The sequence below is a fragment of the Musa acuminata genome, chromosome BXJ1-8 (assembly GCF_036884655.1).
Source record: "Musa acuminata AAA Group cultivar baxijiao chromosome BXJ1-8, Cavendish_Baxijiao_AAA, whole genome shotgun sequence".
NCBI classification, from domain to species: Eukaryota; Viridiplantae; Streptophyta; class Magnoliopsida; order Zingiberales; family Musaceae; genus Musa; species Musa acuminata.
In genome coordinates this window covers 48,032,455-48,044,284 of record NC_088334.1, presented here as the reverse complement: position 1 = coordinate 48,044,284, position 11,830 = coordinate 48,032,455, and the positions used below count along the sequence as shown (strand labels likewise).

The 11,830-nt window shown below is 41.4% G+C and overlaps 3 protein-coding genes across 6 annotated transcripts; 1 reads left to right on the top strand and 2 right to left on the bottom strand.

Moving 5' to 3' along the window:
- Window positions 1–321: 321 nt before the first annotated feature.
- On the bottom strand, window positions 322–4,459 carry LOC103996114 (uncharacterized). Its single transcript, XM_009416948.3, has 4 exons — window positions 4,096–4,459; window positions 3,565–3,684; window positions 3,389–3,459; window positions 322–828 (listed from the first exon to the last, which is right to left on the bottom strand). Exons 1-4 carry the CDS (start codon window positions 4,237–4,239, stop codon window positions 591–593), a joined length of 573 nt encoding a protein of 190 aa, XP_009415223.2. The 5' UTR covers window positions 4,240–4,459; the 3' UTR covers window positions 322–590.
- A 566-nt stretch (window positions 4,460–5,025) lies between these two features.
- On the bottom strand, window positions 5,026–6,769 carry LOC103996484 (sugar transport protein 14-like). Its single transcript, XM_009417405.3, has 3 exons — window positions 6,628–6,769; window positions 5,583–6,535; window positions 5,026–5,496 (listed from the first exon to the last, which is right to left on the bottom strand). The coding sequence occupies exons 1-3, from the start codon at window positions 6,767–6,769 to the stop codon at window positions 5,026–5,028; spliced, it is 1,566 nt and encodes a 521-aa protein (XP_009415680.2).
- A 953-nt stretch (window positions 6,770–7,722) lies between these two features.
- On the top strand, window positions 7,723–11,830 carry LOC135580948 (protein NINJA homolog 1-like). 4 transcript variants are annotated; one of them, XM_065080493.1, is made up of 3 exons: window positions 7,723–7,822; window positions 8,787–9,970; window positions 10,885–11,830. In XM_065080493.1, exons 2-3 carry the CDS (start codon window positions 8,860–8,862, stop codon window positions 11,370–11,372), a joined length of 1,599 nt encoding a protein of 532 aa, XP_064936565.1. In that variant the 5' UTR covers window positions 7,723–7,822; window positions 8,787–8,859; the 3' UTR covers window positions 11,373–11,830. The 4 variants fall into 4 exon arrangements, with proteins under 4 accessions (XP_064936565.1, XP_064936567.1, XP_064936564.1 ...); XM_065080495.1 differs by lacking the exon at window positions 7,723–7,822 and adding an exon at window positions 7,832–8,102; XM_065080492.1 differs by lacking the exon at window positions 7,723–7,822 and adding an exon at window positions 7,832–8,176.

Here is an 11,830-nt window from a genome sequence, read left to right as displayed (position 1 = left end):
ATAATAATATATTGAGATCTCAAATCCTTATTTGGTAAATCTTACTAATAAAACATTATCTCATGCATCAGACTTGATGATTGGAAAATCTCATGGACAAGCCAGTAAAGACATTGAATCTTGATCAACATATAGCAAACAGGTCTAGCGGCTTTCTCACTTGCACAAGTCAATTTCCCTGTGATTGGGCATCATTCCTATGGCTGATATGTTCAACTCATTATTCAATATATTCTAAGAAACATATTTATCAAAATAAAACCAATATGAACACATTTCGTTTAAATACAAATATAGAAGCATATCTTTGTTCTGAGCATCTTGAAATAGAAAAAAGTGTATTCTTATTGAAGATAAATTTGAATGAGTCTACAAACAATGTCCAAGTTTTCTTTAGTGACACAAGCAAACATAATGAATCAATCACAATGTTTCTCTCTGCTTCCCTTAAATTCTTGTGTTTCTACCGTTCACCACTTATGGCGAATACGACGATGGATCATCTACTTCAGACATTATCAATTGAAATTACAGAACAGGCTACACTCTACAATTGGATTTCGTAAAGGATGAGATCATATCATCGTTAGTCATTTTGCCTTCTTTGATTTCACAATAAAATCATCATCATCATCATCACTATGGTTAACTCTTTTCTTTGCCTTAACATCTCCATTCTTTGATACCTGTGGTTTCTTGGAGCTTTCAGGTCTCTCGTGCTTGATGGATTTGATCGGTGTGCCCAATCGCTGTTGTTGCTGCCTCCTTTGCTTTCTCTCATATGCTTTCTTTGCCCTTTCAGGAGATAGCAAGCCATGTTCCATCATCCTATGTCAAAGTGGGACAGGAGAGATAATACAATTCAATATCATGTCATGATATGCAGGTAACGAATCAAACAGACAACAGATTCCTATGTCAAAGTGGGACAGGAGAAATAATACAACTCAAAACCACAACATGATATGAGTGTAACGAGTCAAACAGACGACACATTCCCCATGTCATTTGCCTTAGTTGGCACATACTTCATTTGCAGGTATTTCATGCATTTGATGGTATTCATTGTGTTGTGAAAAGAAAGGAAAACTATATCCCGATGTTGGTCTACAAGCAAGTTTACACCTAACATACATCTTAGTTTCTTTACGATACACAACCCAAACTAAGGGAATTCACTCGTTAAGTGCAAATATTTAGCCTATGAATGCAAGTGTGGAGAATGGCATCTTCTGGTAAAATTGGAGCTGAATGTTGCCATTACATAGGCAAAAACAATTACTAGGAATTTGCAAAATAGAAAAATAAGTCGTTTGTCTTTAAACTGCAGAAAAAAAAAAACACTACATTCTTTATGTGCATTAATAATATGTGGTTAGCTGTATAAATTGCATCGTATTATATACATAAAGAGGAGCTTGCTGGCTTACTGAGCCAAAATACCACATAAGTTGGTCTACAACAAATATAATCATAATCAATAATCTAAAGTAAAATTGTGTTATCCTATTGTCTTCTTCCTTTCTATATTTCCTCTATTATTCATCTTCCTCTTGATATTTGCTTCTGCCAACAAAATCAGCCGTAAACAAACACAGTTTAGATTTGTTATTGTTTCGGTTCTTGTCAGTCACATCTTTGATCTCCTAGCGTAACAAGCTGCAGATAATCTCTACATGGTTCTGTTCTTAATAACTGCACTATGACTGAATTCTCTTGGAAAAAAAATCAAATTATGCTTTTTTTTTTATAGAAAAGACAGCAAGCACATAGCTTACTTAAGCCTAATTCTAATACTCGGACACATTGCAGGTCAAACGAATTCAACCAGTTATACTGCAGCCTGGTATAGAAGTCTGCAGCAAAAAAAATATCTGATGGAAGTGTTGGTTTTCTGTGCCAGAGATGCCAACCTGTCTGAAGTTTACAGAACAGTCATGATGGTTGTTGATTATGACCAAAGAAGATATTTTGTTATTAAAGAAACTAGCATTTGGTGGCTCATCTTGCTACCAAAGTATGAAGTTTCAAGCAGGATTATGGATCAACATTAGAAAAGTGAAGGTGTTGTTTGGAAAGAAACTACTGTTATGTTGGCTAGGTAAACCAGGCTTTGGATCCTCTGTTGCAAAGTGATCCAAACGAAACAAAGCATTGTATTTATTGACGATATTTAAGGGACAATGAAAAATGACAATCTTCCCGAATGATCCTAAAACAAATAATCAGTATCAAGTCTGTATTTCAGATACCTTCCTTTCAGGAAACAGTATGAAAGTGTGACGTTATGCACGTATGCCCATATCCAATACACATTCTTAGAATGACAATTGAGTTTATTGGATGCAGCTTTGGACAACCAGAGGATAGATCCTCATCACTTTCTCACATTGAATCTATTGCATAGACAGGTATATTTGTTTGTGTATATTGTAGGACAGTCATTCTAAATAGAGCTCAAGGGAGGAAGAGGATGATCCAATTAACCTAAAACACTTCCTTTTCTTTATAGTTTTCACTCCACAGATATGTTCTACATTAAGATCACAAGTGCTAGATGCTAATGATGGGACTCGAAGTCAATCGATTGACTGTGCATATAGCACGTTAATCACCAACGTGTCTTCTTAGAGGCATCTAACCTAAAATAGTTGAAAGTGATCCTTGCAATTATAGTTGTTGCTTATAGGCATTTCACCAAAAAGATTAAACCATATTGCTGCTATTGTGGTAGCAAAACACTGGACATGACCAGTCGAAGGTGTGCCTTGCTCAGCTTATCTTTTTTATTAGAAGAGTCAATTTTTCATCCCTCTGAAAATGAATAGGAAAGAGCAATGTCATGGGAATGGTTCTTTATACAATTCTGAATTTCCAAAAAAAGCACAAAACATTTGAGATGGGGTTTACTCATACTGGTCACATCTGATGATGTTCTTTTCCAAGTGGAAGAAGACCGTCAATAAAGCCTTGTTGATTACTGACATGAAAAGGATGGCCAACAGAAAGTTTAGGGAAAAAATAAGCATGACATCTGGAATCAATACACGAAGCAGCAAGTATTAAGGTCATAAAATTCTAGAATCAAATGCTGCAGTTGAATATCCAATGCATTTTTCTTGAAACCTTATATGTTAAACCTAACGGTTTAATTTCGGTCATCAAGTCAATGCAAGGAAACATTCTAATGCCCGATTTAAATTACTTGATGCATATATTTGATCTTTTAATTAGATAGACAAGAGAAGCTGAATATGGTATTCAGCTTTAGCAAGAACCAACTTCCAATCATAACCTAATGGATGAAACTGAAGTATTAGCCAAAAAAACCAGCAAAGGAATTGCAACCAGTAAATTTGGAGGAAACGAAAGATGAAAAGGACTTTACCAAATCTCTGCCATTTCACTTGATGGAATTTGCCCCGATAGGGATTCATAGAATATTCTTAGAGGTTCTCTCTGTCATTAATATCAGAAAGCAATAGGATGAGACAGCACTCAAGGAACTTTGAGCCCGTAGCAACTTTGAGCAAAGAAGAACTAAGAAATCCGCAGATCACAGACCTCTTCAGGAGGATCGTACTTCTGACCAGGCAAAGAGTATACTTTTTTCGCTGCTCTTCCTTTGACCGTCTTGTTGATTGTTTTGGTGACAGTTTTGGTTGAACTGATTCCCGTTTTTCCCTTAAAATTCGTATCAAACACAATGTCAACAAAGGCGAATACGAACAAACGCAATCCTTTGCTTCAAAAACCACAAAACTGAGAAGCACAAAAAAGGAAGAAAAAGGAGGCGATTATCAACATTGAGAAGAAACAGATCTAAAAATAAACAAGAATCGAACTATTTGGTACCAAAGATCAGCAAATCAACCACTAAATTCTAAATTATTATTCAGGAAAAACACAACCAAGTATAAATCTCGCGTTTTGAAGCTGTAAATTCAATCGAAACCAAGTCCAAATCAGATAAACCACGTCATCACACATTAGGCAATCCAATCGAAGTCCGACCTACGATAATATACAGAGACAGATCACTCACATTCTTCAGCAAAATCGCAATTTTCGCCCCAAAAAAGGGAAGATCTTTACCTCGAGCTTTCCGACCCCTGCCGCAGATTTCTGCTTGATGATCGGTTTCCCCGACGTTTCCACCTTCATCTTCACCTCCGGCGCGGCGACCGCTTTACCCTTCCCGCTGCTGCCCCCTCCGATCGCCGCCGCCACCGAGGACATCACCAGTTCACCGATCAGCCGGCGGGATCGTCCAATCAAAGACTCCTCCTCGCCCAAATCGCTTCTTGGAGCCGGTCGGACCGGCTTGTAGCACGAGCTCCTCTCGCCGCCGTCTCGAGGTGAGACGGATGCAATGAACGTGCATAATATATAAAGGGGGCTTCCCAACCCTGCGCCGGAAGGACGCCGAGGGCTTCTTCACCTACGCTCTCTCCGGGGGCGCGGCGTGCGAGGCTATTTTCATCATTTCAGTGGGCATCGAAAGCTTATGCACGGCTTGGAAGCATAGTATGCGGGATATGATCTACCGTACATTTTTCACAATCTCGGCACATCTCCGTCGGATTAAGTATCCGCATAGTCTATGCGGACGGAGATTGCCCATGTCCCAACGAAAGGCAACTTTGAAGTTACCAATCTATCCTCCATCTCTGTGTATCGGATGCCATGATTTGCGACAGGGTTCAGATAATCGAACGGTGGATGAAGGAGGATCAGATGAATCTTACGGCGTAGAGAGGAAAAAAGCCCCTTCCATTTTGGATGACGTGGCTTGCATCGAGAGAGGAGAAGAGCTAAAGCAAGTAAAAGACGCATTTAGGATCAAAGACGATCACAAGGATGCCAATGAAGAGTTTATTGGTTATATCATAGGTTATATATATAAAAAAAGAAACGTTGGATGCAATTCTAACTTCGTTTCTGCTGGCAGAAACAGTCTGCCGATTCTAAGAAAACAAGCATCAAGACACAATGAAGTGTCAATCCACGTTAAGGTGCTCAGTTCTACACTTGGCCTGCTGCTGCTCTCTTCCCCTGCTGCTGGCTCTGAGCCGTCCTGTCGGGATCCTTGGAGACGATGTGCTTCCAGTACCAGTGCTTCTGCCACAGCTGAGACATCTCCTCGATCGGCACCTGCTTCGTCTCCGGTAGCAGCAAGATGATGAACAAGGACATGATCACGATCAATCCGGCGAAGAGGATGAAGACTCCCCATTTCATGTGACACAGCATGGCGAGGAAGCACTGGGCGATTGCAGCTGTGAAGAACATGTTGACGCAGACGACGATGCTTTGACCTGCCGATCGCGTCTCCAAGGGGAAGATCTCGCTCGGCACCAGCCACCCGAGAGGCCCCCAAGACCACCCGTAGGACACCACGAACGCGCAGATCGCGATCACCAGCGTCGCAGCCAATCCTCTCGAGATCGTCTCGCCATTGCCGATCTTCAGAGCAAGAATGACAGCGACCACAATCTGTCATCGAGAGAACAACGATGACAGTAAGTTTCATGCAGAAAGCCATCATCTTCGTCGAGTTAGAGAGCAGCAGCATCGCTTACCATGGAGGCTATCATTTGGGTGCCACCTTCGATGAACAAGAACCTCCTCCCAAGCCTATCGGCGACCGCGATCGACACGAGAGCCCCGATCACGAGCATCGAACCGGACATGATGTTCGAGTAAAGTGCTGCTCCGGAACCCATGCCCAGGCTCTGAAAGATCTCGGGGGCGTAGAAGAGGATGGAGTTCATGCCGGAGAGCTGTTGGAACGCAGGAATGGCGAGGGCGCCGATGATTAGCTGCGGCCGGTTTCGTGGCTTGAGGAGGTTCCTGAAAGGATGCTTCACAGCTCTTGCTGCATCACTTGCCTCCTTCAGGTCCTCGAACTCTGCATCTACCCTATGAGTTCCCCTCACCTTCTCCAGTATCCGTCGTGCTTCCTCCAGCTTACCCTGTTCGACGAGGCTGTTTGGAGTCTCGGGAAGGAAAGCTCCTCCGATGAACATCAGTATCGCGGGCACCGCGGCCAGTCCAAGGGACAGTCTCCACCCCCACGGATGAAGCTTCTCCGTGAAGTAGTTGACAACGTCAGCGACCAGGATTCCGGAGACGGTGGTAAGCTGGAACAACTGGTTAACTGCGCCGCGGATCTTGGGCGGTGCAATCTCGGAGAGATAAAGTGGGACCGCCTGATTCCCGAAGCCGATTCCAAATCCGAGGAGAATGCGGCCGGCGATCAGCATGAAGATGTTGACGGCGCCTGCGTTGATGGCACTGCCGAGGAAGAAGCTGACGGCGCCGGACATAATGCTCGTCCTTCTTCCGTACCTTCGAGTCACGAGGGAGGCTCCGAAGGTGGAGACGAGCGCCGCGAAGTAGAGGGAAGAGGTGAAGAGCGTCAGCACCTGGTTGTCGTACTTGCAGTAGTCGCTTTCGTGGCGATGCGCCTGCTTCCTTCTGTACACGGTGGGGAAGAACTCCTTCAAGAAATCGTCCATGGCTGTCACTCCACCTAAATCAAAGAAAGTTGACCACAAGACTGTCAAGATCAGAGAAGATAACAAAGACAGATCAGAAGGCGAGAAGGAACCGAAGAAAGCTTACTAGAGAGGCCAAGATCGTAACCGAAGAGCGATCCGCCAAGAGAGCCAACGACACAAGCCAGTATGAAATAGCCTGTGATCCTCCCCTCATACAGCTCCGCTCTGTTGGCCGCCTCGGTGCCGACGAAGCCTCCTCCTCCCATTGTTGGACCACCACTAAGCTTCTCCACCTTCTTTCTCCAGCGTCAGATATCAAAGAAGCGGAAGAGAGAGAGAGAGAGAGAGAGAGAGAGAGAGAAGAATGAGATCACAAGAATCGAGTGATAATATCCACATGAACAGATGAATTAAGGGCACCTGTTTACGTGTATATATACCTTCATGCATGGAGTAAATACACAGGATAAAGAGTTCAAATCCTAAAACAAGAAATGATAAGGTTGTGATTCATTCAATGATTCTCGGGATAAAGGACAGTAGAACAATTCCTGGAAATTAGGAATAATCTTATTTTAGGAAACTTATCCACAACAATATCACAGCTTATTTACTTAGGCCTAAAATATTTGATCAGTATTTTGAATTCATCAAAGTTAATGCAACAATTATTAAGCATGCATTATATTTGAATTATTAACAATTACCGATTGTTATTCTTCTTATATACGGTAAGGTAGCATTAAATACAGCATAACTTTCATATCTGTAAAAGTTGTTTCATATATGCACGTATTTGTATTTCCTCATCCACGTCATGACACGTCAGCCGTCAGATCATGGAAGAGTTCGATCCAAAAAATTAGTTGGACTTGCGAAAACATAGATATCTGTATCGGGATTGGTGCGGGTGCGGGTCCCATGGATTTTGAATGAGGTGAAAATTGTGGGTAACACGTTGGTTGTGTTAGTAGTGATAAAAAATTGATGCTTAAAGTCACTGAATCACCCCTGAAATTTCCATGGGCGACGTCATCTCTCGCGGACTCTGCAGGATAAGGGCCGAATCAGTCGAATGAATTTTCACGGGTGATGTTGTCTCACGGAGGAGGAACCGCGGACCGGTGAAAATTTTCCAACTGACTCGGCCCATCAGTGAAGTGGAAAAAAAGGGAAACGATCATGTGTCCATCACGCTTTTAGATGCGTGCAGGGACATTGATTGGCGCGATCTTTCATCACACCCCCGACGACTGCGTCAACGCCCGCTCGGGACCGACATCCACCGCCGTGGTGACTCCACACTCTTCTTCTCCAAGGTATAGTGATCGAGAGGTTTGGCTTTGGTGTTCGCTTCCCTTAACAGATTTCTAGCCGATTTCCTTCGTTTCTTTGCTTTCTTCTCTTTTCGTGGATCTCTCGTTCGACTGTCTCCAGTCGACGACGTGGAGACTCGCGTTTAGGGTTCTCTGGTCTGTTATCGGGAGCGGAAGCTGGGTCGATTTTCCTTGGGGATTCGACATCGGAGAAGAATTATGAACCGAGTGAGGGCATCTGGAGTTGAAGTTCTTGTGTCCGATTGGGATCCATGACGAAGCAGTAGGGATCCTTCTGCAAATAAAGCCGATCCTGGGGTTCTCAGTAGTTGTGTCAATTACTAGTGTTTTTGAGCGGTACGTAGGTCTTTGATAGATCTGCGAAGCTCTTTTCCTGATTCCAAGTGTTCTTTTCTTATCTGCATATTTTCGTTTCATTATTCGATTAACTTTGGGAACCCCCCCAGAAAAAGAAAGATCCATAAGGTGAAATTTACTGGTTTTTTCTTCATAACCTTCAATGGAATTCCATACCTATTTATTTGTATGTTGTTTTATGATGTAACTAGAGCCTCTAGTAGTGATCTGCAAAAGTTGCAATCCTTTGAGCCTACTGGTCCTTCAATTGTTACTCTATTGATGATTGAACGATATTGACATGCTCATTTTTTTGCTGGAAAGGCAAAATTTTAATTCTATGCACATGGTTAAAGCTCCATACTTGTGTTGCTCTTGGTTCTCTATTTTGTCTTTCATTATATCTAAGTCTCATGTTACTGTTGGTTCTTTTCTCTCACACCTTTTTGTTACACTTATTAATTTTAAACCTCACCTTCATCAAGCGTTGATTGATTAATTTTCTGGAGAACTGCCTGTATAATCCATACATGTCTTTTCCTCTCCTTTAATGTTTGTTGTCATATGAGCATTTATGTTTCCTTCTGAAATCACTTTGTGCCTTCTGCAGATCTATAAATCTATATTTGGATATGTATATCAATTCGAAAATAAACAAATGTGGTTAGCACTGATTATTTTGGATGGTAGACAGAGAATCTTTTGCAGAACAGATTGAGAAAATGGAGGATGACAATGAGCTTGAGCTTAAATTGGGCCTTTCTTTCGGAGGATCTTCAGGCAAATCTAAAAGTAAAAGCATTCCTTTTGACTCCAAATTAGAAGAGGCAAACATTAGTCAATTGATTGGCATAGGTGTGACTGTTTCAGATGTTCCGTTCAATAACTTCTTCCGGAATAATGTTGGAAACCGAAACCAAAGTGGGAAACAAGCAGTTTTTCCATCACAAGAGAACTTCGGGACAGATATTAGCAAGTGCAGTGCCCCGACGATAGATGGTTATGACATTGCACAGAGTAGCCAATCACAGTTTACCAGGCATAAAGAGCTTCTCACTGCAAGTAACAGACCTAATGAATTTGAGGAAGAGAAATTAGGTCTGAAGAAACCTAGATTGCAATCCGAGAAGATAAATTTTCAAAAGAAGCATGAGAAGGTAGTTGACCGCGCTGAGGTTTTAGGTAAGGGCCCTGATGAGGTCACTTTGGTGAAACATTCACATCTTTTAGTTGCTGCAGATGACGGTTCAACCGGTGAAAATGAGGATGTTGCAGAATCCGAAGCAGAAGTTTCAAGCTCTTGGTTAGTTTCGCAGCATGTAGACACTGCTAAGTGTTCTGATCTTCTCAAAGGTACTGCTAAACATGCTTTAGGCAATCCAGCAGGGATTTGTGTCCGAGGACAGATACAGAAAACATATTCTGGAAATACATCTAATGTTGAACTTCCAAAAGTAACATATGGAACTCCATTGTCTCTTCAACCACTGACTGTTTCAATGGTGCCCTATCCAATCCCTGCTAAACCAACTGTTGCTGGTGCACCTATAACGACAAGCTCTCCTTCACCATATGTTGCGCAACCAACAATTCCTACAAAAGATGAAGATCCTGTAGTACAGGGAACAAACACTGATGACCAGCAGATTGTTTTTGGGTACTCATCAGTTCAGCTCCCTACACTAGAGACAAACTCTTCATGGGCATTTGGTTCTCAGCCTCAGATAGTCTCTTCCTTAGTTGTCGGGACATCAAACTCACTGCTTCATGAAGATGAGACAAAGAGATCAAATGGTCAATCTCTCCTCTCAGATACCTACATGCTTCTGATGGTGATAGTATATTTGCTATTGTCTTTTCAAAAGTTTTTGTTCTTCTAAGTAGGTATATAGTACTTTTGTGTACCATATCTATTATCAATTTTTATATGCTGTACAATTAAAAGTTGTGCCTGGCTTCCACATGGAGAACTTCAAAGCATGTAAGGAAGTGGTACTTGTAAGATCCTGACCGCATGCTTAGTTTGTCCAATGATTTGTCTGTACTCTGAACTGTCAGTAACAGGCAATCGAGAGTCGTCTTTAAAATCAACAGGATAACAGATAAAAATGCGAACTAGATTTTATTTAGAGATTGATACAAACTCTAATATGTTAGAGCACATCATCAGATGCCTCAATATTACTCCTTAGAACAGGTAAAAGATGACTTATTCTTTGATGAGTAATGATATATGTTAAATGACAGTACACATCCACATTTACAAGGTTTTTTTTTGTTTCCTTTCAGTTAATATGATGAGAGTAATCCAAATAAGTGTTTCATGTATTCTTTTATATAGTCATTGATTGTGGAGTAAGCTTAAAAATGTGGATTCTTAGCAAAAGAGTGCACTGGATGAGTCTGCTTTTTTGAAGCTAAACAAACATTATTATACTGAAAGTATTTCCGATCATTGTTAGGGTTATGTATTTAATATCCATACCAATATCTACCAGCAGGCATATTTGATTGCAGTAACATTCTTCGGTCTTCATTTCTAAAATCCTAAATGCCACAAGTTATGTTTCTTCTTAATCAAGTAGTTTTGCACATTGAGGACATGGTGTAGAATTGAACATCTTGTCACTAAATTGTTTATATCTTATACTTTTATAAGTCCATCTATATTATCCGTATGCCTGACCTTCTATGTCATGTCCGTGCAGTTTCTACTCAGATGCACCCATCAACAAATTTGGGATACGAAAATAAGTTAGCAGGTTTAGCAAAGGGCAATTGCAAACACGTTGTGGAGACCGGAGCATCGTCCTCTTCTAAGGCTGAGGAAGGCAAGGGTATCAGTTCTATTCTCAGGCAGAAGGAAACAACAAACCTGCTTGTTGTTGAAGGCTTTCGTCATGATGGATCTGCCATAAAGCCTGGTGTTGCATCAAACTTGCAATTTGGAGGGTGTGGCTCATTTCCAGATCTTCCATGGGTCTCGGCAACTGGGCCAGGCCCCAAAGGTAAAACCATATCTGGTGTTACCTACAAGTATAGCAAAAACCAAGTAAAGGTCGTTTGCGCATGCCATGGGTCCCACATGTCACCAGAAGAGTTCCTTCGTCATGCAAGTGCAGATGCTATGGACCCTGAAAATAGTATGAGCTTGGCATCATTCACTAGCAGTCCATCAGGTTCAGTGCAGAACTAGTTTCAACATCTATGACATTTTGTATCTATGAACTAGCGTAAAACCATATCTGGTGTTACCTACAAGTATAGCAAAAACCAAATAAAGGTTGTTTGTGCATGCCATGGGTCCCACATGTCATCAGAAGAGTTCATTCGTCATGCAAGTGCAGATGCTATGAACCCCGAAAATAGTACGAGCTTTGCATCAGTCACTAGCAGTCCGTCAGGTTCAGTGCAGAACTAGTTTCAAGCTTATTATGAAGTTAGAGAAACATCTATGACATGGCAACAGATTATTCAACAGGCACATGATTCGATGAATGTGGTATCTCTTAAATTCTGTTGTCTTTTATTATATAATGATCATTTAAGGTCATGATCATTTAAGGTCTCATGTATTACTCCAAAATAGATCTCAAACATTATGAAAAGACGTTGTAATTTATCAGTTGTATGAATCTTTTCTTTCTCTGTTCA

What these genes read in the sequence shown, in the direction of transcription:
- LOC103996114 (XM_009416948.3), bottom strand. Translation starts at nt 4,239, where the DNA reads ATGTCCTCGGTGGCGGCGGCGATCGGAGGGGGCAGCAGCGGGAAGGGT. An exon ending in AGTACGATCCTCCTGAAGAG is followed by an intron (nt 3,460 to 3,564) that starts GTCTGTGATCTG and finishes TATTAATGACAG; the next exon opens with AGAGAACCTCTAAGAATATT. An exon ending in AGTGAAATGGCAGAGATTTG is followed by an intron (nt 829 to 3,388) that starts GTAAAGTCCTTT and finishes ACTTTGACATAG; the next exon opens with GATGATGGAACATGGCTTGC.
- LOC103996484 (XM_009417405.3), bottom strand. Translation starts at nt 6,769, where the DNA reads ATGGGAGGAGGAGGCTTCGTCGGCACCGAGGCGGCCAACAGAGCGGAG. An exon ending in TTACGATCTTGGCCTCTCTA is followed by an intron (nt 6,536 to 6,627) that starts GTAAGCTTTCTT and finishes TCTTTGATTTAG; the next exon opens with GTGGAGTGACAGCCATGGAC. An exon ending in CCCAAATGATAGCCTCCATG is followed by an intron (nt 5,497 to 5,582) that starts GTAAGCGATGCT and finishes TCTCGATGACAG; the next exon opens with ATTGTGGTCGCTGTCATTCT.
- LOC135580948 (XM_065080493.1), top strand. Translation starts at nt 8,860, where the DNA reads ATGGTAGACAGAGAATCTTTTGCAGAACAGATTGAGAAAATGGAGGAT. An exon ending in TGAGACAAAGAGATCAAATG is followed by an intron (nt 9,971 to 10,884) that starts GTCAATCTCTCC and finishes ATGTCCGTGCAG; the next exon opens with TTTCTACTCAGATGCACCCA.